A 24,852-nucleotide genomic window follows, 5' to 3' on the forward strand; every position below is an offset into this window, starting at 1 on the left:
AAGGATTATAAGTTGAGGCAACATATCCAAAACAGAATTCCACAAAGATACAACATCCAGCAAAATGTGAATAGGAGTTCCTTGCCAACAACAAGGACAAAAAATTGTGGTCAAGTAATAAATTTAGAAACACGTGAATTAAACAAAAATAAACATGTTTCTCTATGGCAAGACTTCAGAAAGCCTAACGTACACTAACACACTCTGTGAAGTCCAAGAGGGGATACAGTATGCAGGTTTACAAGTTTTTGAACATCGGACACTTCTCCCTCTGTAAAATACCTAGTAACATCTCATGGAATACAGTTTGAAAAAGGCTGGCTGTGAGGTTCTCATAACAGCTGGGAAGGCTTTAATTTGCCATAAGCCTTTATCCTCACCCCTTCTGTTCCCATAGCGAGCCCTGTGTCGGGTTCAATTCAAAATAGCTAACATTTATTGACCCCTGATACAGGCCAGACACCGACTTAGGCACTGGAGACTCAAAAAACAACTGCCCTGGATGCAGTTAGTAGTAAATCTAGTAAGTCAAGAGAGTAGATAAAATGATAGGGGGGCCCGATCTGGCCTATTATTACACTCAGTGCTAATATGGGATTTAGAGTTGACAGAGAATGCTTCAAAGTTGTTTGCTGGAGAAACCTTCAAGTGGTCCCCAGAGGATGGACAGCAACAATTAAGTGGAGAGAACATTTCATCATAACTGGCCAGTGGTCAGATTGACACCCCTGAGGGTGGGGCTCCCCAGGAGGCATGGCGGCATGTAAGCTTTGAGCTCAAATACCAGCCTTGCTATTATGACCTTGTATAAGTTGCTTAAACTTCATCTGTAAAATGGGGGTTATTATATCAATTTCATATTTGTCAGGAAGATCAAAACAGGCAAATGTATCTAAAATGCCTAATGCTCAGCACACATTCATTCCATTCTTTGGTGACATTTTTGAACTAATGTGTTAAAAAAAAGAGTCTGAGGCTGCATACGGGTTTAGAAAGAAAAGGGGGTAATGACTGTGTCATTACCTGGGCTTCAGTGTCTGCCATGGGTTTCAGGAGGGGGTCACATATTGGCTCATTAGCTGGAGACTTTTTAACTAAATGCTTTCCCAAGGGTTCCTCCCCTGAGAAATGGAGTTTCTAGTGACTTGGGAACCTCAGAAAAAGCACATAGCCCTAAGGCTCACTACTAAGCCCCATCAACTCTTTTGCTTTCCCTTCAACACTCTCCTGCCTCTCATTTTCAGAAAATTAGCAAGGTTGACTTCTTCCCTGGAAAAGCAGGGTGTGTTGTGATGTGAAATTAGTACAGTGTCTGCTCTGCACCTAAAAGAATCATTTTTTGAGTCTGAGAACCATGCATGTAGCCTACTAATTAGTGGCAGCCCTATTCTGAAGGGTTCAACAAGATCCTGCAGGCCCCAGCAGAAGGAACGCAGAAGGCCAGGCAAGGTGGCATTCCAAGGCCAGGAACCACAGAGATCAAGCAAGCAGAGGGGGAGTTCCTAGAAGGAATTTCATATCTACCAGTAATGTGACTTTTGAGTTAAATTATTATTATTCATCACCATTTTTCATCTTATAACTTCTGTGGTACTACAGTTCAAAAAGTGGTAAGAACACTAAAAAGGGGCTGTTTACGTGATTGTTTCAGAGAAAACAGAGTAGGAGAGATGCAGAGAATTTTAGAAGTGGAAGAACTCTACGGTGTCAAGCAGAATCTGTTTTATAAGTTCATTCCACTGACACATGTCCAAAGCACATACCCATGTCTGAGGGGCTGTGCTAGGCACTGGGGAGATGGCAGGTGAACAAGACAGAGCGGGGGCTTGCACTCTTGGAGCTTCAGGTCTAGCTGGGGAGATGGGCCACAAATAACCGGATAATTGGTTATTTCATCATAACTGTGATCTGTGCAATAAAGTGGCACAGGATCCTTTGAGGCTCAGGTAAGAGACACAGACCCAAGATCAGGTCATTGATATGTCCATCCCCACTGGACAACATTGACACTAAAACCAGAAGTCAGGTCGTCCGCATTGCAGTTCACCTCTGTTCCTGCTGTGCCGTTCCCACTGTGCCACCAGTGACCTGACAGGGGGCTGGGACAACAATCCAGCACTAAGAAGACAGCAGTGGCAACTGGGAGAGAAAAGCAAGTGGCCACATCTGTGCAGCTTTCATAAAGGAACAAGAGCTGATGCCTGGGTGGCTCAGTCGGTTAAGCGTCTGCCTTCGGCTCAGGTCATGATCCCAGGGTCCTGGCTGAGCAGGGAGCCTACTTCTCCCTCTCCTTCTGCTGCTCCCCCTGCTTGTTCTTTCTCTCTCTCTTTCTCTCTCTCTCTCTCTCTGTGTCAAATAAATAAAAACTAAAAAAAAAAAAAAAAAGGAACAAGAGCATGAATTTGGAGATTCCACTGTCTTCCCAGACACTCACTCATGCTTTGTAGCGGTAGAAAATGGTTTCCACTACCCAACGGTGGGGGCCTAAATGCTAGAGCCTTCAACAATCAGGACAACAAGGAGGGGAGAGGAAAGCCTCCCCCAAAACCAATTAGAAGGGGCATAGACCCACCACACAGGCTGAGCTCTAATCTATCCACTGTACTTTGCTTGAGAATTAATCACACAAATCCCTAGATAAATCTGAGGCCGTTATTAGACAACACTAATATCCCCCTTAGAGTAATCCAGACAAACACAGCGAGAGAGGGGGGAGTTCCGAGTGGCTGGAAACCAGACCGCGTTCATGTTCACACGCATCGGCACAAGAACACATGCATGAGCGCTGACCCCCACTCCTCGCCCCCAAGCCCAGATGTCTGCTTCCCAAAAGCACCGTGGGCCTCTGCCCTGACTGCTTCAGGCAAGTGGGGATAAACTGAAAGATCGCAGAACCAGGTCTGGATTCCCTCCCCTCCCCAACTCTGCCACTGACCTAATTCTCCACAAAAGAGGATTTTTCCTTTTTGGTCCTGCTTGTTTGTAAATCATGCCACCCCAGTGCACACACAGCTCGAGGCAGGCCTCACTGGAAAGCAGGGAGAAGCCAAGAAGCTTCGAGCTGTGGCCCCAGATGCCATTTCTCAGGGAGGCGGGTCAGTGGAAGTTCTGTTGGGCTCAGAAGAGGGACTGAGAGGGGAGGAAGAGGAAAGACACCATCAAGCTCGTTCCAACCTTACATTCAGACTCTGCCCTTCACTGAACTAGTAGAGTTGTATATGCTAAACTTGATGTATGACCTTGGGTGGATTTCTTAATCCTTCTGGATCACTGGTCTCTTTCAGCGACACAGGATATTTGGACCCTGGATTTTTGACCCCTCAAGTATGTTTTAGACCTACTTTAAAAAAAAAAAAAAATCATTAGGAACGAGGCTGACTTTAGTTGTAGGAAGATGTGAGTCTTCGAACTGTAAAAATTGACCTGGAAAAAAAAAAATCAGACCTGTCAGGGAAAAAATCAACACAAAATGGAACTGACAGCAGCTGAAAATGCACATGGTAAAATTTGTTATTGACTAAAAAATTGAAGGAAGAATGAGACATTCTTGACAAAATTTAGACTGGCAAATTTGATGGGAGAAAATTAGATGCGGTAGAAATAATGACCACAAAAGAACATTCACAATGGCAGAAACTATATAGGTAAAATTCGATAGGCACAAAAAAAATAACTGATCAATGAATCAAATCTGCATTGTAGAAGAAACATGGAGCAGAACTGATCTGGTTAAAACTAATTCAGTAAAATAAATATGAATTGGAAAAATAAGAAATGGTTTAAGTATGCAGAAGAAAAAGTGGATTGAAGGATCATACGAGCCCCACATCATTTGCCTCCAAAAAATGCTCTTTTGATAAAAATGTTTCAGTGTTTGTATAATTCTGACTACACATTTAACATAGAGTTAAAATGCCTCAAGATCAAACTGTGCAATCAAAACATCTTAATAAATGCTAAAGAAAAATAAATTATATTATCTCAGAGGTCCATTCCAGTTGCAGTTGTTTTTTCTGATAAAAGATCAGAATAAAAAATGAATAAAATTATACAAATACTTTATTCATAGGAGGAAAGTAGCAGGGGACCCACCTATGGTTTGCAATAATAATTGTCACACTAACAGATTTTATTTTCCTATAATATATTTCAAGCAATTTAGTAATTTTGGAAACTAACATAGGATGACTATATTTTTATTTTGTCAAAAAAAAAAAGCAAAAACCCCAAACTGATGCTTTGTATTACCACATTTTCTTTTTTCTTTCCTTTTTTTTTTTAAGATTTTATTTATTTATTTTGAGAGAGAGAGAGCGTGCAAGCGCGGGGAGGGGCAGAGGGGAACAATCTCAAGCAAACTCTACACTAAGCACGGAGCCCAAAGCGGGGCTCAACCCCACGACCCTGAGATCATGGCCCAAGCTGAAATCAAGAGTCAGAAACTTAACCAATTGAGCCACCCAGGTGCCTCTGTATTACCACAGTTTCTTAAAAAGGCATAATCTCAAAGTTAAAAAAAAGTGTGACTTTACAATAAACTTCCTACATTATGTTTATTTCTCTTGTTTTCCTGAAGAATGGTAGAACTTCATTCTAGTCCATATGCGTGTCTGTCGCAGAGGGTTGATGGGGGAAGTCTCTGTGCTCCAGTCTCCTCATCAGTCAAACCGGGACAAAAGATAAAGCTACTCACACTGTGCCTGAAACATAGCAACTGTTCAATATATGTTAGCCTAAAACCCAGGAAGCATAGGGCACTTAGGATCAAGTGGATTCCCAGCCTCAGACTGTACTCCTCCAAGTACTGAGAGTTGTTTACATGTTCTGGAATATAAATGTCCCTGATAACAATAACTGAGGAGTGTGGATTGACCAGGGCAACCCCCCATATTCCTCTCCACCTACCAGGAAAACACACATACCAGGCAGGAGCGCCTGGGAGGGCAGGCTCAAGAAACCGCTAAGGGGAAAGGCAGCTGTGTGGAAATGCTTTGGGGGGCCCTCACGCTGCGCGACTATTTGGGGAACAAGTGTCTTTGGACTGACAGCTAATGACACTCCCTGACTTTCTTTTTTTTTTTTTTTTTAAGATTTTATTTACTTATTTGCCAGAGAGAGAGAGAGCATGAGCAGGGGGAACAGCAGAGGGAGAAGCAGGCTCCCCGTCGAGCAGGGAGCCTGATACAAAACTGGATCCCAGGACCCTGGGATCATGACCTGAGCTGAAGGCAGATGCTTAACCAACTGAGCCACCCAACTGAGCCACACAGGTGTCCTACTTCCTGACTTTCTTGTCCTACCAGTCTTTCATCTTCACCTTCTCCACACAGAGCTTCCTTTAGACAGAGATCCTATCCCCAAATCCTCACCTCTAGCCTGAGCACAGGGTCCAGAAAAAGCCCTGGGCCTCCTGTGATTCCTTGGAGGGTCTTAAGCACACCTTTGAACTTCAGAGTCTTTGCTCTGCCAGGCTTGAAGAGGGACCCCTGAAGACACAGAGCACTGTGACACTATGCTTCCCCTTTCAAAGCATCCATCACGTGATCATTGCTTGGCAAATTAGGCAGCATGAAGGCATGCCTGTCTTGTTCACTGCTCTACCCCCATGCTTCCCCTGACACACAGTAGGTCCTCAGTAAGTGTTCATTATTGTGGAAGGGTGTGGGATGAAGTGCGTTTGGAATAACATCATCAGCAAGAGATCTCATGTAAGCAAGCACGCTCACGCAGGCTCCATTTCTTGGTTCCCATCACACGCCAGCTGGGCCCCTAACACCTCAATTTCTTCTGCTTAGAAAAATGTTCGAAGGCGTTCCCCCTCCTCCTTAGGCTCCCCATTCTGACTTACGCTAGATAAGCAACTTCAGATTGCTGAACATCAACACACAACACAGCTGGGTGAAAATTCCTGTGTCCTGAAATTCCTGGAAAACTGTGATGCACAGCAAGCATTCGGAGAACGGACACAGCACCCACCCCCAGCCCTGGAGAGTCAGAGACAGGAGAAAGGCAGCAAGCAGGCAACTAGAACTGAGCATCAATTTCCTTAAGAAATGATTTCGCTTCCTTTCCAAACACCCTACCCCTGGCAGAGGTAGAGAAACCACAATTGAATTAATTACCAGCATTTACATCACTGACTGCCGAGCCAGGGGCTTCTGAAGCCCCCGTTTGTGGGGTATCTTGCTCTTTCAGCTTCCAGGGACCAGAGTTAGAGGATCTCTCACCCAATCCCAGGAGAACATGTGTGGCTTTGAACTGAGCGCCTTGTTGGTATCCTCTAGAGCTCGATGCCCAACTCCAAGAAAAACGTAGACAAGGCATTTCATGTGTAACTCATATGGTCTCAAATACAAAGCACAAATAAGAACACCAACTGGCTGATCTTAGGCAAGTCACTTCTTTTTCATTGGGTTTGTTTCTTTCAGATTATTGAGTCCTTGATTCCCATGAGATTCTGATGTTCTAGGAGCCAGAAACTCCATCATGAGCAAAACATCCAAAACCCTTAGTTTCATCATCTCTATATGAGACTTCACTTTCTGTTCGTAGAAATTTTCTCAAATGAACAGAACACACTAGACTGAAGGTAGAAGAAAGGCCAGTGTGAATAGTCTTTGAAACTAAACTACGCAATCTTTTGGTACTATTCTATTACATTCAAATGGGTGCCCCAACTTCAACCAGGTCATTTATTGAGCAGTGAAGAATTTTAAGGAACTTTCCTTTATTCCTAGTTTCCTTCTACATCTCCGGTCATCTGCTTTCATCAAGTTCACAGCTTCCTTTTTTTCTACTATCTAAATATTAAGGTTCCCAAAAGTTCTGCACCTTCTTCACCTCTCAATTATACTCTTTGCCTAGACAGCCTCATGCGTGTGCAAGCCCTCCCACACCCCCTACAACAACCCTGATGTCTGTGCCCAACCCCATCCTCCCTCTAGCACCACCATTGCACCCACCTGTCTCTGCACATCTTCTTGCAAGTATCTTACAGAGTCAAAAGAAAAGGTGGAGTGTGGACAAACCAAAATTGATTATTACCCCTCTCTTGCCTTCACTCCAGATCTGCTCCTTGCACTGACTTTCTTGCCCTAGTTATACCTACAACCAGAAGAGAATGTCATTGAAGTTCCTCCTTCCCCTTTTCAAGAATAATTGAGGGATGCCTGGGGGGCTCAGTTGGTTAAGAGTCTGCCTTCCACTCAGGTCATGATCCCAAGGTCCTGGGATCAAGCCCTGCATTGTGCTCCCTGCTCAGTGGGGAGCCTGCTTCTCCCTCTCCCTCTGCCCCTCCCCCAACGTGTTTTCACTTTCTCTGCTCTCACTCTCTCAAATAAATAAAAAATCTTTAAAAAAAAAAAGAGTAATTGATACTAATTAGTGATAATGGCTAATATTCACTGAATGCTTACTATGTGCCAAGTATTGTTCTAAGCATTTTATGTGTGCTATTCATTTAAACTTTATAGCAATCCTAAATGGTGGGCACTGTTACTACACCCATTTCACAGATGGAGAATTTGTCCTTTGGCCCAGTTTGCACAGCTAGCATGTGGCAGAGCCAGGCAGCCCAAGTCCAACACCACTCAAAGTCACTGCCTTGCAAATTATTAACTTCCTCTCCTTAACATCTCTGCAGTTGACCCTTCTTCCATCTCTACTCCTCCAGTACAGACTCTCTGTCAACAGAACCACACAATAGCCTCCATCTGGCCTCTCTGCTTTAAGCCTTCCAATCACCAGCCAATCCATCATACAAACTGCCCCTAGGAGCCATCTCCCCAAAATTCAGATCTGTTATTACTCAACTGAAAAACTTCCAATAGCCCCCAACTGCAGGGAAAAAAAATGTCCCAAATCCTCACAAGGCACTGAGTGAGACCCACCCTGCCTAACCCCCCTAAGTATTTTCCAATTGGCCTCAATCCTTCAATCCAGCCGCATTTACTACTGCAAACTACAGGCTCACAGGGCTGCCCTGAAATGCCCTTTCCCCCCAGTCTACCAAATAAGTCTTCCAAGTCCAAGTGTGAAATGTCCTCCCACCCCAAATTGGGTGGGACACTCCCTTTTGAGCTACTCTCCTAACATCCTACCTGCTCTAATGCATGCTGCACTTCTTGGCTTGACAGGCTTCCCAACTAGACCACAAGCTCCACACAGGCAGGATCTCACCAGCACATAACAGATACTCCCTCCATGGATGACAGAAGAATGTACTTATTCCAGTAAACAGATGACCTATTCCAAGAAATAGATGATTATACATCAAGAACTCCTTTGCAAATGCTTGAAGATACCTCGAAGATCTTGTTCTTTCCACAACCTAAAATTGCCCCAGCAAATGCCATGATTTTATGATGAAAGGAGTTCTGAGATAGTATTAGTAATTCCAAACAGTGAAGCCTCTGAAGGAAGGAGGTATGACCAGAGTATGTTCCCATGGGGCCCTCCAAGACCTCCCAGCCAGGTCAACCAAAACCACCACACACAGGGCTGAAGACATAGGAGAAGAGCCCGATACACATGCCATGGGCACCAGCCTCCACCTGAAAGCTGCAAGCCCCCCGGGGGAGAGGACTTGTAACAGGAGGCCAAAAGTAACTATAATCAACTAAAGAGAGATCAACATAAACTTGAGTATTGATCAGTGGCCTCCAAACCCTTCTGAACAAACTCCCTATTAAAAAAAATAATTTTAGGGGCGCCTGTGTGGCTCAGACGGTTAAGCGTCTGCCTTCGGCTCCGGTCATGATCCCGGGGTCCTGGGATCGAGTCCCGCATCAGGCTCCCTGCTAGGCGGGGAGCCTGCTTCTCCCTCTGCCTCTGCCTCTCTCTCTCTCTCTCTCTCTGACTTTCATGAATAAATAAATAAAACATTTTAAAAAAATAAAAATAAATAAAAATAAAAAATAAAAAAATAATTTTAGTGTGTTCTTCCAAAAGATGTATATTTATTTATGAATAATTTGCAAATACGTTAGCTATATATTTCATTATTTCTTTCCCATATCCCCAAAGAATGGTCTTTCATGTGCCCCATTTTTAAGGCCAGTGATCTAGACAGTCATCTTCCCACCCCTACCCCCTGAAAGGCAAAGGATGAACATGATCAAACATAAGGGTGGCCCTACAGGCTGAGACCCCCAGAAGCATGGCGTCCTTGGTTTGAAGGCCCCTACGTACACACCAGCACCCGCGGCACCCCCTCCAGGGATGGGGGGAGGCATGGTCCAATAGCTCTAAGCATCAGGATTCTTTCTCTGTAGCTCTGATCTCTCAACCCTCCCACTCGGTATCTACTCCCTCCTCTTCATGGCAGCTCTTCTGATATCTGAGGACAATTATCTCATGAGCCTCGTTCCCCTCCAGGGAATCCACACAAGCTAATGGGGCCTCTCCATCTCCAGTGACAACCACATGTCTGTCTCAAACAGCCACTGTACAAGCATTTACGTGGTCCCAGGCAGGCTGCTGCCCGTAACTGTTACAGGAAACCAGTGGTTTGTGAACAAACAAGGGAGTCTTTCCAGTCTGTCAACTAGATCAAACCAGGTGGAATATGTATGCGCTTGACACAGGTTCAGTGAAAACTGCCCCACAATAAACATGCCCCTTTTTCCATTAAAAGAGAGAAGGCCTTTCCAGTGGTGGCCCCTGCCACTGCAGTCCAAGTCATATCTGACACACTGGTTAAATTATTAAACAGATATTACTAAACTCGTATTCCTGGGAACCTGCATCCATCCATCGCATGTGTTGATGAGCACATTAACATCGACACTATGTATCCATACAAAACATGAAGAAGGGGCGCCTGGGTGGCTCAGTTGGTTAGGCGACTGCCTTCGGCTCAGGTCATGATCCTGGAGTCCCGGGATCGAGTCCCGCATCGGGCTCCCTGCTCGGCAGGGAGTCTGCTTCTCCCTCTGACCTTCCTCTCTCTCATGCTCTCTCTCATTCTCTCTCTCAAATAAATAAATAAAATCTTAAAAAAAAAAAAACATGAAGGCACATGTACACACAATGTGCTTTATTAATGCAACATTTACTGAGCACCTGCTGTTTGTCACATACCAGAGACATCCTGTATGTGCAGTAATTAACAAAGGGAAACAGTATTCCCTTAGTTTCGGGTCTTAGAGTTCTCAAAGAGCGTGCCTCTTTACATTACACTCCTGCAACAAGAATCAGGAAACTCAGCTGAGTTACTGCAACTTGCATTAAGGATGCGAAAGCCAAAGGGAGCCAAGAGACGCATTAAAACATAGCCACTGGTTATATATATTCTACATGGGGGGAAAGTGGCCCCAATCTGCATTAACACAAGGCTGAACACTCAACCTCAGGAGGAGCAAACTGCAAAGTTTCTACAGCCACTAAAACTCAACCATCTGCCCATGTGGCAATTCTCACACGACTATGTGACATGGTCATGCCCACTTCCCAGCACATATGTGTGGTCCATGGAGCCTGGGAGGACAATGAGACCACGGAGTAGAAGCCTGTGACTCTGGGTACATTTCAAGCTTAGACTCAAAATGATGTCTGTGGGCTTTGCTCTTAAAAGTAAACTATTTTATGCTCGCTCTCTAAAAAAAAAAAAAAGTAAACTATGTTGGGGGTACCTGGGTAATTCAATCCATTAAGCTTCCAACTCTTGATTTTGGCTCAGGTCATGATTTCAGGGTCGTGAGATAGAGCCCGCATCAGGCTTACACACTGGGCATGGAGCCTGCTTAAGATTCTCTCTCCCTCTCCCTCTGCCCCTCCCCCAAACCCATGTGCTCTGTCTCAAAAAAATATTTTTGAAAAGTAAATCATTTTTTTTTAAAGATTTTATTTATTTATTTGAGAGAGAGAATGAGATAGAGAGCATGAGAGGGGGGAGGGTCAGAGGGAGAAGCAGACTCCCTGCCGAGCAGGGAGCCCGTTGCAGGACTCGATCCCGGGACTCCAGGATCATGACCTGAGCCGAAGGCAGCTGCTTAACCAACTGAGCCACCCAGGTGCCCCGAAGAGTAAATCATTTTAAATCACCAAATTATGAGATGAGTTCTCCTTTCTTTGCTGCAGTGTCAGTGAAATGACTATCAATGAGGAGGTGGCTGAGCACCAAGACTAGCCTCACTCCCTTTAGGGTGCAGGAGGACATTTTTTTGGCAGGTTTCCAGTCTATGCCAATGTGAGAGCAACATCTTCCAGCCCTCCCTAATCCCTCTCCCTAAGAGACTTCTGCCCAGCAGGGCCAAAAACATGGGATACCCCCAGAAACCTGGCAGGATGGAAGCATTTTTGGATAAGGGCATTTGCTTCCAAGGCCAGTTTCCAGGAGCAGCTACTCAATCCTGCTTCATTTCATGACCTTATCTTTTTTTTAAACTATCCCATAGAATTTTTAGCAGAACCTTGATGTCCATTGGGGTGTCTAACCCCGGATGCCAGGATAGGCTTGTTAAGCTAGTCCAGTTCAATTCCACTTCATGCTACTCCATGGCATTCTAAAACTTCTCATCTTATTGTCGACTATTCGAGATTTCTGGCGGGGGGGGGGGGGTCCGGGGGAAGGGGTCTCGGAAAAATCAGAGATGCTGCAAAGCTAGCTGGGTATGGAGGAAGATGGGGCATCTTAGGGGGATGAAATGAGGCACAGACAATAGAGCCGGAGAAGGGGCCAACCATGAATCTTTCAGAGTGCAAGCTCCCTAGGAACAAAATGACTGGAGCATGAATCACCTGCTTACTTCAGAGTCTCTTCCCACATCAATCCCTCCCACATTGTTTAAGATTAATCATAAGCAGTTAATTCTAAATAACTCAGCGGTGTGTGCACCACTAGTACCTATTAGGGAGTCCCTTATGAATTTTTCTTGACACAAGAGTTAATTTTTGCAAAGCATCATCCAGAAATGTTATGACCTATCCATCCCCTCACCCACATGGCCCATTGCAAAGGTCAGACTGCTTTAATTAATATGGGGACAGGTGAGGAAGTGGCTAGAAGCCGACTGCAGGTCCATGTAGGAAGAGCTAGCTCCCTGATCCTCAGCAGTGATCAGAAAGGTACATTAGGCTGCCCTGAAAAGCAATGAGGCCCCATCCGTCAGTGCAGGTGACTAGGGTTATTTTGGAGAAGAGGAAGAATGTCTTAGACAGTGGAGAAGAGGATGGGAAATGGGTAGTTGGACCCAATGACCCTTAAAGTCCCCTCTAAAGTTATCATCCCATGATTCTTGGCAATGTACCTTGGTTTCCAGGGCATTACACAGGCAAAGCCATGACCAGAAGGCAATGTAAATGTCTTAGTGTCCTCCGCATGGATCATGGGATTTGTGCTTCATCCCTCAGAATATTTCTTTCCCAGCAACAGAGTCCCCCCCAAATTTCCATGTGGCTCCTTAAAAGTGAGAAGGGCCTCACAGCACATCCCCTCAGCCTGAACTCTGCCCTTGCGTTTCCTGACCTAGATGCAGCAAGTATACTAAGTGATGATTAGTCTTTCAGGAATCCCATGGGTGAGAGGCCTTTAAACCCACCCTTCCCCATTCCTTTAGCTGTCCAAGGCTAACCATGCAAGAGACAGGATCCCTTCTGGAAAGGAAAGAAGCCTGAGGGAATGAGGAGGAAGGAAGAAACTGTGAGAGTCTGGCCAGCTCCCAGCCTTGCCAGCCCTGTTCCCACTGTTTGGATCGCAGACACAATGAGGTCAGACTGGCTGGTCCCTCCTCACAAGAGGGGTATCGTTTTTATTTTAAAGCAACTTATTAACTAAAGAAGCCCTACACTCTCTCACTGCACTTTGTCTATTCTCCAGGGGCTGCAGACAACACATTCCCAGTAATACCTAGAGGAGAGGTTATATTGCCTGGAACGCACTGCCCGAGAGAGCAAAGACACCAGCCCTAGTGTTGCTGACAACCATGGGTCTACTGAGACTCTGTCTTCTAAGAACTTTGCACCTGCAAACAGAACCACCTCAGGAGAACTAAACTGGCAGACAAGAGGCAAAAATGTCAGGAGAAGATCAGATGCATAAAGTCTCATGAGAAACTTGAAGGAAAAGCTCCTCAGAGTCATCTTAGGTACAAAGACACTTCAATAAGACCCTCGGTAAAACCAAAAGGATCGTAACTGCATTTGATAGCCTAAACCAGGAATTTCCCATTGGCTACAGCTCATGTCCCTGCCTTTCTTTCGTTTCCACCCTCTTTAGGCCCTTGCATACCCTAACAGAGTACAGCATTTTCCCCCCAAAAGAGCTGACACATTCACAGTTTCTAGGACCACATGCAAAGTAAGTTTCATCATAGAGCAGAGCTGGGTGGTTTGGCTGGATGACAGTGAGATCAATTTGTTCTTAAAAGCTCATTAGTACTGGTTCCTGAGTTAAAAAAATTTTTTTAATTGGAAAATACATTACTTAGGAATATTGTAGACAGCGGTGGAGGTCTGAGACCAGATATAGATGATGACACATTTAAAGGGGGCCCCGTATTGCTTTTAAATAGGTCACCCAAAGACATCAATTTCTGGAGAACAACAGCAGTAATGACAACCCACTGGCACTGTCAGTTCCCAAATAGATCACGGAGACAGGCCTGCAGAGCCACGCTTTGTCCCTCTCCTCTGGCAGCCACAGCCTGTCACCTGTAACACAGCCCCCCAGGGAGCTGCAGGGAACCAAACATCCCAACTTCGGCTGGGAAAAGCTCAAAAGGGGGATGGGGGCGCCCCCTCTCTTTACATACCAGCATGTTCCTCTGCATCAACAGCAAACATTTCTAAACATGTCCTCTCTCTACCCATTGGATATCCTAGACACGCGCCCCCCACCCCGCCTTCCCAAACAATATTCCTAGATGCCCTTCATCCTCCACACTCCCTCTCCATGGCTCTTCCTGCCCTGCTGGTTATGAAATGAAGGGAAATGTGTCTATGATGAAGGGTCATAAGTCACTGGGGACTCACATGTACACCCAGAGCAACATTGCTGTCACTGGGCAGCAACAAGTCTTAACAGAGACGGATCCACAGCAGTGGAGTTGGAAGCTTATGATAACGGGGATTCCTTAAGAAAAAAAAAAAAAATTACGAATACAAAATTAGGTATGACACCTGAGAAGGGACCCCGTAAGTGTGGATATAGGAAAGCTCTTGTTTTTCGGTGAATCCGCCTCTGTAATACTCTCCCCTCCCCCACACACAAAGGAAAAGAGAAAAATAAACGCAGAGAAAGAGAGTTTGGTTTTGCTACTGTGAAGACACTCAGAAGGCAGCAGCAGAGCAAGAAGGAGTCTGACAGCGTAATCCAGGAGCTCCATCTTCTACCACCAACCCTGGGTGGGGTGCTGGGCAATTCCTGGCACTTGGGAAACCAAAGGTTAAGTCTGAAGAGGTCATGCCATCCAGCGATGCTCCAGCGATGCAGTGGGCCCCAAGTGCCTCGGGACCCGTGGGTCCAAACCCCAATCTCTTCACTTCAAGCCAGCGTCTTGGGGGTGGGAATTGACCACTCAGAGATACTCGTTTCATTCTCTCTCGTTCTCTCATATTCTCTCTTTCTGTCTGTCTGGGAGGAGCAAGGCTCCCGGGACTGGCCAAGCTGATAACCTCCTACACCAGGAGTTTGACATTTTGCTTATCACCAGCATCCAGGGAGGTAACGCTCCATTTCACGATGGAGACACAGGCCATTTGTGTTAATGAAGGGAGCCTAGGAGCAGAAATAAAATGCCATGTTGGGGATCTGGGTTTTCAGGTCCCAGAGACACCTGCTGAACAGGCAGCATCCAAGCTTGCCCTCATCTCATACCCACAAGTTCACTGGCACCTTGGGTCAGGGTCTCCTCACCTATTCAGTGGGATGGTAAAGCCTGCCCTACCTGCCTCATTGGGTTGCTCTGGGGGCCAGAATACCGCAAGTTTGCAAAGAGGTCCGAATATGGTCCAACAGGCACAACCATTATCAGTGATCCAGGGGGTTCTTGGCAGGGGCAAAATGGCAACAAAATTGGATTCCCCTCCTTTTATCTCTGCCATTTCTCACACTGAGATGAAGGAAAATGGCAGAGGTGGAGGTACTCACAGGGAAGCTTCAAACCTTCTGTGAAACCAACCGACACACAGTTCATTCTTACAATCACCAAGAGACCAACAGCCCAGAGTCAGGACTTGTTCTTTACCGAAGACTATGTAGATGACTCTATACATTTCATCTCATTTCGTGCTCTCAACAACTCCATGATGCAGGATTTCTTAACCCTGCTTTGCTGCAAGGCAGGATGGTACAGTGGTTACTTGCAGGCTCTGAAGCCAGACTGCCTGGATACAAACCCCAGCTTTGCCTCTTATTAGCTGTGTGACCTTGGAGGAATTATTTAACTCTTGTCCCTCAGCTTCCTTGCCTACAGAATGAGAATAATAGTGTGTTGAGTGATTGTGAGGGTCATAAGAGCTAATTCCTGTAAAGCAATCAAAATAGTATAGACTTGGAACTAACTTGAATGTTAGCTGATATTATTTTTTATTATTTTTATATTTATATTATTATTACTACTACTATTGATGAGAATACTGAAGCTTCCAAAACCTTCTCCAAAGACACACAACTTTTCAGTGGACAAGCCCAGATTTAAGTCCAATCTTTTTCACTCCAGAAGCCATGCCCTTAATACCTACACTAAACCTTGTTCAGGTTCCAGATTTCTCTGCTCCTCATTTTCCTCATCTGTAAAATGGCACTAGTGAATGATATCAACCACACAGGAGTGCCCTGTGAGGATTAGATGAGACAATGCATATAAAGCACCTAGGCTGTCAGGCACAGGGTGGTACTCAATAATAGTAATACTAACATCATTATTATTTTTATCCAAGGAAGGGTACCTGACCCTCACACAGCCCTGCCCCAAAGCCTCTCACTCCATTTCCACCTCTGGGCCTGTTGCACGGGACACACACTGCAGGACAATAGGAGTCATAGGGGAGGGCATGTTAGTCCTATCCCCCAAGCACAGCCCCTACTCCATCTCTTCTGTCCCATGAAGGGGGCAGAAGACCCAGCTGATAGGCAGCTGCCCCAGGAACTGGAATCCATCTTTCCCAGGCAGCCTGCAAAGGGAGATAGGGGCCATGGAGATAATTAGCCCCCAGTGCTGGGCCTGTGGTGTCTCATTACCAAATGCAAATGCAAGCTCCCGTGCCACTCCAAGGCTCTTGGCAAAATGCCTGTGTGACCTTCAACCCTGCTGAATTTGGACGAAGCATTTACCCGGAGTCCACCCCCTTTGTAGCCTGCAGCTGGTGTGCGGACTGTGTCGGGAGAAAGGCGGCTGTTCTCACCCCCACTGAAGGGGGAGCAAGGAAAAGGGGTCTTATTTCTTTAAAGGAGACAGAGATGCTACTGGGGGGGGTATAAAAAAATTGCTCTTCCCTCGGCAGTTAAAAGAGGGATAATTGGTGCAAGTGGCGGGCGGTTGCTCTGCCATTTAGCATACAGCATACCCAGGAAATCTCACTTGGTAATCAGGAGAAGAGGAGGAAAAAGGAGCAATCAGACCCCTATTCAAGCTCCGTTTAGCAACAGCCCCTGCGGGCTGGCTGGGCTGGTCGCACCTAACGCCTGAATGCTGGGTGGGAACCCAGTCTCGGAAGCCACAGTTCTCCTTTGTGCATGCTGTAAGGCCTCCCTTCTGGGCCGCCGTCTCCCCATCAGGGAGAAGGATTCTGCAAGGAGACAGTCTTTACTCTCTGATTACTCACCACTCCCCTGCAGCCCCCACCCCCGGGCCAGGCAGGGTCGACACAGGTTAGGAGCAACAATGCCATGTTACAATTCCGGCAGGAAGCGCACTGGGGAGGGGGAGGAGAGATGTTTGTGTTTTTACACAAATGCCCAGAACAGAAGGATCAGCTGGGGCCATCACTGATGCCTTAACTCCAGCACCCTTTGTCTTTGGCCCTTGGTAAATGCTTAGGGGCAAGCAGTCTCTTGGTATACCATTCCATCCCAGTTCTGGCTTTGATAAATGCGGAAAGAGTCACAAAAATTCTCAATAAAAAGAAAAGTAACTGAAACTCACTTTCAGGAAGGCATACCAAGGCCACACGGCAGTGTTGAGCAATCAATCCAACCACCCTGGGTAGGATGTCAAGGATGGGAAGGGGAGGCCCTTGGGTACCACTCAACAATGTGCTTGTAATAAGGTTCTGGCCCCTACCACCGACACCCACCCCTGTACCTCACTGTGGGATCGAAACACCTGAAAACTTAAGAGCTGAGACTCAAGACAGCAGCTTCTGGTCTGGGCACCTGCCCAAGGCAGCAGGAAAAGAGAGCAGACAATGAACTTTTTTTTTCCCCTAACTGAATAAGACCTCATGCCTCTTCACTGAATGAACCTAAAAATGTGGACACACAAGTGGTATGTGACGTAGGTAAGCCCACGTAATGAGACTTGGAAGGAGAAATCAACATGTGATGCCTTCTCTTCCTTTCCCTGGCCCTACCCCACAGGCAACAGGCTGATGTCACACTAAATGATCTCTTCAGTAAGAGTGGTACTGAAATGTACACACCTTGGGAGCAAATCAATTCTTCATGACCGTAAGATTGTTAAGAAATTCAATACATGCACATTCATAACTAAGAATGGTTTAAAAATAAACAATCAATTTCAAACTCATTTCAAGGTAATAATAAACTCTCAATGACCCGTGAGGGGATGGCTCTCTAGGGGGAGCTCAGGATACCTCTTCGTTGCCCAGTGAGATTCCAGGCTACCCGTAACGGGACAGACTGGGCTAGACCAAAACCAGTGAATATGCTGAAGGCCTGACTACCTTCCAAAACAGATATGCATAATTTTAAAACCATGTTGAACTATCTGCACTTCTGTCCTCCAAGACCCTTACTAAAAAGGCAAGATTAAATGTCAACATGAACAAGTCTGAAGTTGAACACCAAAACATTTTATTTATAAACACCTACAAGTAAAACTCTGGGACCTCTTCCTCACGTGCTGGAATGTTCAACGTGACCGTGAATTAGGTTGGGAGCCTTCAAATGAAGTTTTCTCAAGCAGGCTGTGTGGATTTCTGCCTGTAGCCATAGTGAGTAACATTTCACCACATGAAAGAAGATACTGAGTCTACAACCTCTGACCCTCCACGCCCAACTTGCTCATGACAGCTATCTCCGGTGTCTTCCCTAAAGAAATACCCACTGGGGGATCAAAACAACCCAAAGCATATAAAGGAGATGGGCCCATCTGTGCATTCTTCCCAGGGTGCAGCATGGAGACATTTTGGAGCTGTCAAGGCATGGAAACAGGCCAAGCAAACATCAATGCCACGGGCAAGCTAGCAGCTAATGGACCAGAGAGCGCCTCCAACAGGCCCCGACCACATCCATCTAAAGCTGCAAGAGCCCTCCCAGCTCCTCCTGCTCCTGACCCGCTAAAGCATGAAGTACAAAACGGATCTTCCATCCTGGGTACAAGCCTCACATGATCAAACGTCAAGGCCTATCCTACAAACCGAGGCAATCAGATGCCTGGTCCGTGGGAATAAGTACCCTGATTTCAGGTCTATGACATGTGCAGCTGAAAGGGGGCAGGGTGGGAATGGATGCATCCTCACTACCCACTTCACCAAATCATCTTTAGGAAAATGTGGAGGCCTTTATTTAGGCTATTTATCTTGTTTTGTGCAAGATCTACTTGCACTTAGAAGTTGCTGTCATTTTTTCCCTTTAATATTTTACAGTTGAGTATCCTCCCCCCAGCCCCATCCCCGCTTACTATCTAAGAATTAACCATGTGTGGAGAGACAGATCTTTTCTAAAAGCCTGTGATGCGTTTTTGTGATTGATTAGACATGATAACAATTACCAGGATCAACAGGCTCTAAGTTATCAACAGTAAATTCTGATACCTCTCCCAACATCCACCCTCGCCTCAACCTTCGCACTGCTCTGTTCCAAGCCAACCAAGGGCTACTGGTACTACAGAGTTCAGTTACTCTATTTATGTATCAGGAGAATAAACAGCTGTGCTGTGTGTTTGCCTTCTTCAGACAGAGGTATCAGTCCACAGTCACTAGATGATCAGAACCCTGCAGAAAGAACTATTATTAAAATATCCATGTTGTATTTAGCTATTAAAAAATTGACTACCTACAATCTGCTCTAAAGAAATGCCGCTGGAGACCTGAAACCTACACAGACACAGCCACACACAGACACACAGACATACACACACACACCCCAAAAGAGAGAGAAGACAAACTGTACACATACACAGCATAGAGATTCTTCCTGCAGAAAAGTGCTGATCCAGACCTGCCCAGAGGAAATGAGTTCTTTTTAAACACAAAAAATGCAATCAGGGATAATCAGCAAGTTAACAACACACTTGCAAACACCCTAGTCCCTAGAAAGGAAGAATGCCAGCTTTCAATGCAAGTTCTGAGAACAGAGCAGATCCTTTGGGCAAATGAGGAAACAAGTGATCATGTCAGCGTCTTCGGGCAGAACTTTCTCCAAAGCCAAGAAGCTTTGGAACAGCAGTGAGCTCCAGAAGGCACCTGCTTCTAAGAAGTGCTTCAATAACCACATTCCCAAAGTGGCTTTGTAGGTTGGGGTTGCCTCGGCTCCTCTTCCCCGTCCGCTTTCCCAGTGGGCTCCGTAGGGGAAAAAAGAAGCCAAAAAAAGGTGGTACGCATGTCTTGCATCTCCCTCTCCTGCAGCCCACCCACAGGAAGGGAGACGCAACGCCCAGTGCATTCCAACCCAGGTAAGCAGCCGCAGAGACCTGGGGAGGGCTTCCACAGTAGCCCCTACATGACCTGCGAAGGGGCCTCCAACAAGACCCCTCAAGCTGTCCTAGTCTCCGGCATGTACCACCTGTGAAATAAACTCGGCTTTGATTTAAAAAAATTTTTTTAATAATTGTGGCTAAAGTTCATATCAGTTACAACCTGCTCTAGGCTGGGTGGGCTGTTGTGGGACGGTTTCAGGAACCCCTGCAGATGTTATTTTTAATTACAAACCACAAGGCAGGGGCCTCACCAAAGGGAAGAAATCCTGGGAGTCAGTGCTGAGACACACATCTAGCCCCACTTACCTGACCTCCCTTGTCCTATTGCTTCTCAATCTTGGTTGCACAATAGAATCACCTGGGGAGTTTAAAAATATACAGATGCTTGGATCCCACCCCCAAAAAAATTCTGATTGAACTGGTCCATAAGGTGGGCCGAGAGTTTTTAAACTCCCTTAAGTGATCCTAATATGTGCTGCCAAGGTTGAGAACCACTGTTCTGCCCTACACCATCCCACCACTTCCATGGAGAGACCAGCATGGGACAGCAACACATCTCTAGAAGAATCCGAAAGAATAGGAGAAAATCGAATTTCTTTACCTCTTCCTCATCCCAGCCTTCCAGCACACATACCCCTGTGGTCATTTCTCACGTTCTTCGTCACTTCAACTCTCCCTCCTGCTCAAAGCTAGGCCTTCCGTGAGTCCCAGAGTCCAGGAATCCGGATTTTAAGTATTTGTCAAAGTAGAGTCTAGACCACTTCCTCTCACATGTAATCCCAAATAGTCAGAATTCGGTGAATGAGGTAAGGGCAGTCTAAGTCTTTGGGCATGAGTCCCCCCTTCCCTCTCCCTGGGAAGCTGTAGTTGAATTTGGGGGTGCCTCTCCAAGGCTATGCTGAGTATTGCCAGCCCCCTCAGGCACTTGGCTGGACAAGGGTCCTGTCAGTCTCCGTGTTTTCCTGTACCATTCTCACTACACGGAGAGGTGAAGGGAGGGCAGGAAAAAAGAACCTCATATGAAAAATCCTGCTGCTGGAACAAGGTGCTGAGTAGGTCCATCCCCAGTTGCCTCATCCACCCTCCAGACACTTCCCCCAAAGACTGTGGGAGGAGGAGCCAGCAGAAGGGCTGGGATGACAGTGGGCCAAGCATGACCTGCACTCCATCCACCCTCATTCTCCTTTGCACAGGCATTCTTCATCCTGGGGGTTAAGGAGGAATTGATGGGGAGTTTCCCATCCATCCCAAGGGTCCAACTCTCAAGGGATCAGGAGGGACAGAGGTAGCCACATTGCCCATTTCTATTGGATTTCTTGCTCTGCGCTGACCCTGCTAAGTTGCGCTCCAATGGAAGGTGCTGAGCTGGGGCCCACGTCCTGCAGTCTACTCCAGCTAGCCCTTTGAGTAAGGAGCCCAGGACTGAGTAGCCAGGATCCTCTTCTTGCTGAGATCTATTGGGTTTCCCATTGAGAGCAATCAAAGGATTTCCACCCCCTCCTCAGGGAAAGGGACCAGATTATCTAACACATAACTAAAGATGGCCTTCCACCGCAGTGTTGGTTTCCGTCCAGGGTCTTGGTCCTCACCCCACCCCAGTGGGTGGGTCTCTAGTAAGAGAGGGCTCGGGGAGAAGGTCTTACCTTCTGAACAGAGCTTGCCTCCATAGCCAGTGGTGGAACAGTCACAGGTGGGGTGGCCATCCAGGAGAAAGCAGATCCCCCCATTTTCACAGGGACGCTCACCGCAGGGTCCCTCGGAGTCCAACTGGACACCCTGGCTCCCCAGAAGCCGAGGCTCTGAGTTGCCATACTTGAGATCCAGGATTAATCCTCTGAAACCGGGCATGGCCTGTACTCCATCAAGGGTCAGGGCAGAAGGTCGTATGTCCGCGGGGACTCCGCCAAGGAACAAGTCACTGACCACATCCATGTAGGGCCGCTGAGGCTGCAGCTCCGCCGCCTGGCCCTCGCCGTCGAGCATCAGCACCGTGCGCAGGCGGTCGCGGCTCACCATGAGGAAGTGCCAGCCGCTGTCATTCACCTGCTTGCTGGACAGCACCGCGGTCTCCGCACAGTCCATGCTGAAGCGGAGCTGCACGCGGCCATCCACCAGGGAAAGGCAGAGGAAGTCACAGACGCCACCGTCATCCAGATAAAGGAGCAGCCCCGTGGACACATTGGTCTTGAACTGGAAGCTCAGGTCGCTGCGGGTGCTGGCATCCCAGCGGAGGTAGCGGGCCCACTGGTTGGGGAGGCCCATGAACTCGAGGCCCAAGCAGAGCCCCAGCAGCGACCCCAGCAGGACGCTCACCTTCAGGGTGAAGAAAATCGAGTTTGCAGCGAAGCCCATTGTGGCTGTCAGGACCGAGCCTGGAGGAGCCGACGACGACGGGCGGGGGACGCCCTCAGGGGAAAATCCCCCTTGGCAGCGGAAGGAAGAGAAGAAGAGGAGATGGGCCTGGGGGAGGGACAGAGAGCACACAAGAGGACGGAGGCTCACACACACAAATATCCAGAGGGTGAGGAAGAAGGAAAGTGGACAAGACGGCCCCAGATGGGCGCAAGAGCAAGAAATTCGACAAAGAGGGAGGAGAAGGCAGGGCAGCAGAAGAGGAGGAAAGTCAGGTGGGAAAGTGGGGGACTAGAATGAGGAGCCAAGTGTCCTCCAAGAAAAGATCTCAGCTATCCATGTGGATCCGGAGGCCTTGATTCGAGGAGGAGAAGGTACACGGCGGGTGGAAGGCTTCAGCAATGCACTCCTCCCAACGGACCCCCAAACGCCCCAGCCAGGGAGGCCGGGGAGAGGGTTGGGGTGGGGGTGCCGTGATGGAGGAGGCGTGAGCAGTGGTGAGGCGAGCCAGGTGAAAGGCAGAAACAGGCCAAGGACCAGTCCTGAAGTTTTACCTCCTAGCAGCAGGGGGCTGCAGGGAGCGGGGAAGCCCAAAGCTGAGTGCTCAGGCAGAGCAGGGCCCAGGGGAGAGCCGAAGCAGGTTCAGGCTTCATGGTGCGGGCCAGAGGCAGTCCTGCCCATAACCTGCCTCTCAGGACTCCAGAAAAAGACCTGCAGGGAGAAGGGAGGGAGGCAGAAAGAAGAGAAAGATTAGGGCAGTGTCAGGAAAACATTGCACCGTATTTCACAAATATTGATGAATTGCTGACTAGGAGTCAGGCTACTCTAGTGATTCCCATAGTACCTGGTGCTTTATTTTTTTTTTTTTTAATTTTATTTATTTATTTGACAGAGAGAGACACAGCGAGAGAGGGAACACAAGCAGGGGGTGTGGGAGAGGGAGAAGCAGCCTTCCCACGGAGCAGGGAGCCCGATGCGGGGCTCGATCCCAGGATCCTGGGATCATGACCTGAGCCGAAGGCAGACGCTTAACGACTGAGCCACCCAGGCGCCCCAACCTGGTGCTTTAGATAGGAAAGAGGGCCCAGGTTCTTCCAGAGCTGTCGCAGGACCGTGAGCTCAGTGCCTAATGATGCACGTGGTTTTCCCATATGCAAAAATAGTGTAAAACTCCCAAAGCCATATCAGCACATTTTTACAGTATCCATATCACAGGGTCACATCGCTAAAATTTACTTTTAAGGTAAGTCCTAACATTTTATACACTCAAATACACACACATAATTTTAACTATTTACCTATTAAAAGGCATGAAATGACACTGATTTCTTTTTAGATTTTTCTTTTTCAATTTGACAATCCAATGCCTGGGTGTAGGCGGCCTATGACAGATACCCACCTTTAAGTTTTTGAAAGAAATATTTATAAAAATCAGCAGAAATAAATTAGAAAGTGAGTAGTGAGCAAAACAACTCTCATCTCTTAATACATGTTGGTGAAAAGTTCTTATAGGAAAAAAAAAATGTGTTTTGAGACTTAAAGAAAAGCTATGCCTGAATCCTAGTTCTCTTATGTGCAACTTTGAGCCAACTTCTTAACCTATTTGAGCTTCTATTCCCTCCTTGGTAAAGCAGAGGAAAATAGTTTCTTTCTAAGGTTGGAGAGAGGATACAATGAGCTCGTGTATGGGAAGATCCTAGCATGAAGTTACATACATAGTAGGTGATCAGTAAATACTACATTCTTTACTTTCTTATTTCTGGATTGAAAGGGATGGGAAGAAGAGTGCTTGTGTGTCTGTGCATGCGTGAGTGTGTGGATGTCTGTGGAGGAGGGGCAGGATATAAAACCAAAATACTTTTTTAACAACTACAGAAACTGCAGAATGAACAACAAATGAGGAATAGCACAAACCTAGAGCATATTACATATATTTTATACTGGTTGGAAATGCACCAATACCTAGCTGAGTGGGTGATCTAGATGTTGACTCTAGCAGACTCTGGCCCACCTGGCCAAAAGGAGACTTCTTTGTTCAAATAAGAGCAATGAGTATAATTTCCGAGAGCTGCACAGATTGCTGCTTATTAATTGACACATTTGATAATTCACCATAGTCTCTATTAGACCATTACTGTCCACTATTTTTATGATGACTGCATTAGCAAAGCTAGCTATTGCCCCTGCTTTGAAGAGGAAAATGTTCCTTAACCAGGAACAAACATCTATTCCCACTGAACAAACAAACCAAATCAATAAGAGGTTGATTAAATCCAGCGTAAGGAAAACCTTTCTTCTAGAAAAGGTTTTATCCAAGCAGTGTTTCCCAAACTGTGGCATGGGTCACAGACACAGCAGTTTGCAAGTGCCAAATCATGTGGGCTTTGTCAGAACCAACTGTTAAAACTCCAGAAATTTTTGGTTAAGGTCACTTTGGTAGCATGAAATGAACTATGCTAGGAGTATTTACACCAAGGAAATAGTCAAATACCACAAATCTGAGTCTTTGAGAAAGTGAGATTTAAGGAAAGCCTTGAAATCTTAAGAGTGAGGGAATTAGCCATGGGAAGAATGTTCCGGAAGTAACAGCACAAAGGCCTTGAGACTGGGGCAGGCTGGTAGGCGTGAAGAACAGCAAGCAGGCTGGTGCCGTTGGAGTGAGCAGAAGACATGAAGCCAG

At 46.6% G+C, this 24,852-nt stretch overlaps 1 protein-coding gene across 1 annotated transcript in view; it reads right to left on the reverse strand.

Moving 5' to 3' along the window:
* Positions 1-22,905, reverse strand: part of NRXN3 (neurexin 3) — a 1,463,404-nt gene extending 1,440,499 nt beyond the window's left edge. Inside the window, exon 1 of the mRNA XM_034993352.1 lies at positions 21,464-22,905. Coding sequence (XP_034849243.1) covers positions 21,464-22,172 — 709 coding nt within the window. The 5' untranslated portion in view covers positions 22,173-22,905. The remainder of the gene's footprint in view (positions 1-21,463) is intronic.
* Positions 22,906-24,852: the final 1,947 nt, after the last annotated feature.

This window comes from Mirounga leonina, unplaced genomic scaffold (genome assembly GCF_011800145.1).
Source record: "Mirounga leonina isolate KUSES-001 unplaced genomic scaffold, KU_Mleo_1.0 Mir_82, whole genome shotgun sequence".
In the NCBI taxonomy this organism is placed as follows: Eukaryota; Metazoa; Chordata; class Mammalia; order Carnivora; family Phocidae; genus Mirounga; species Mirounga leonina.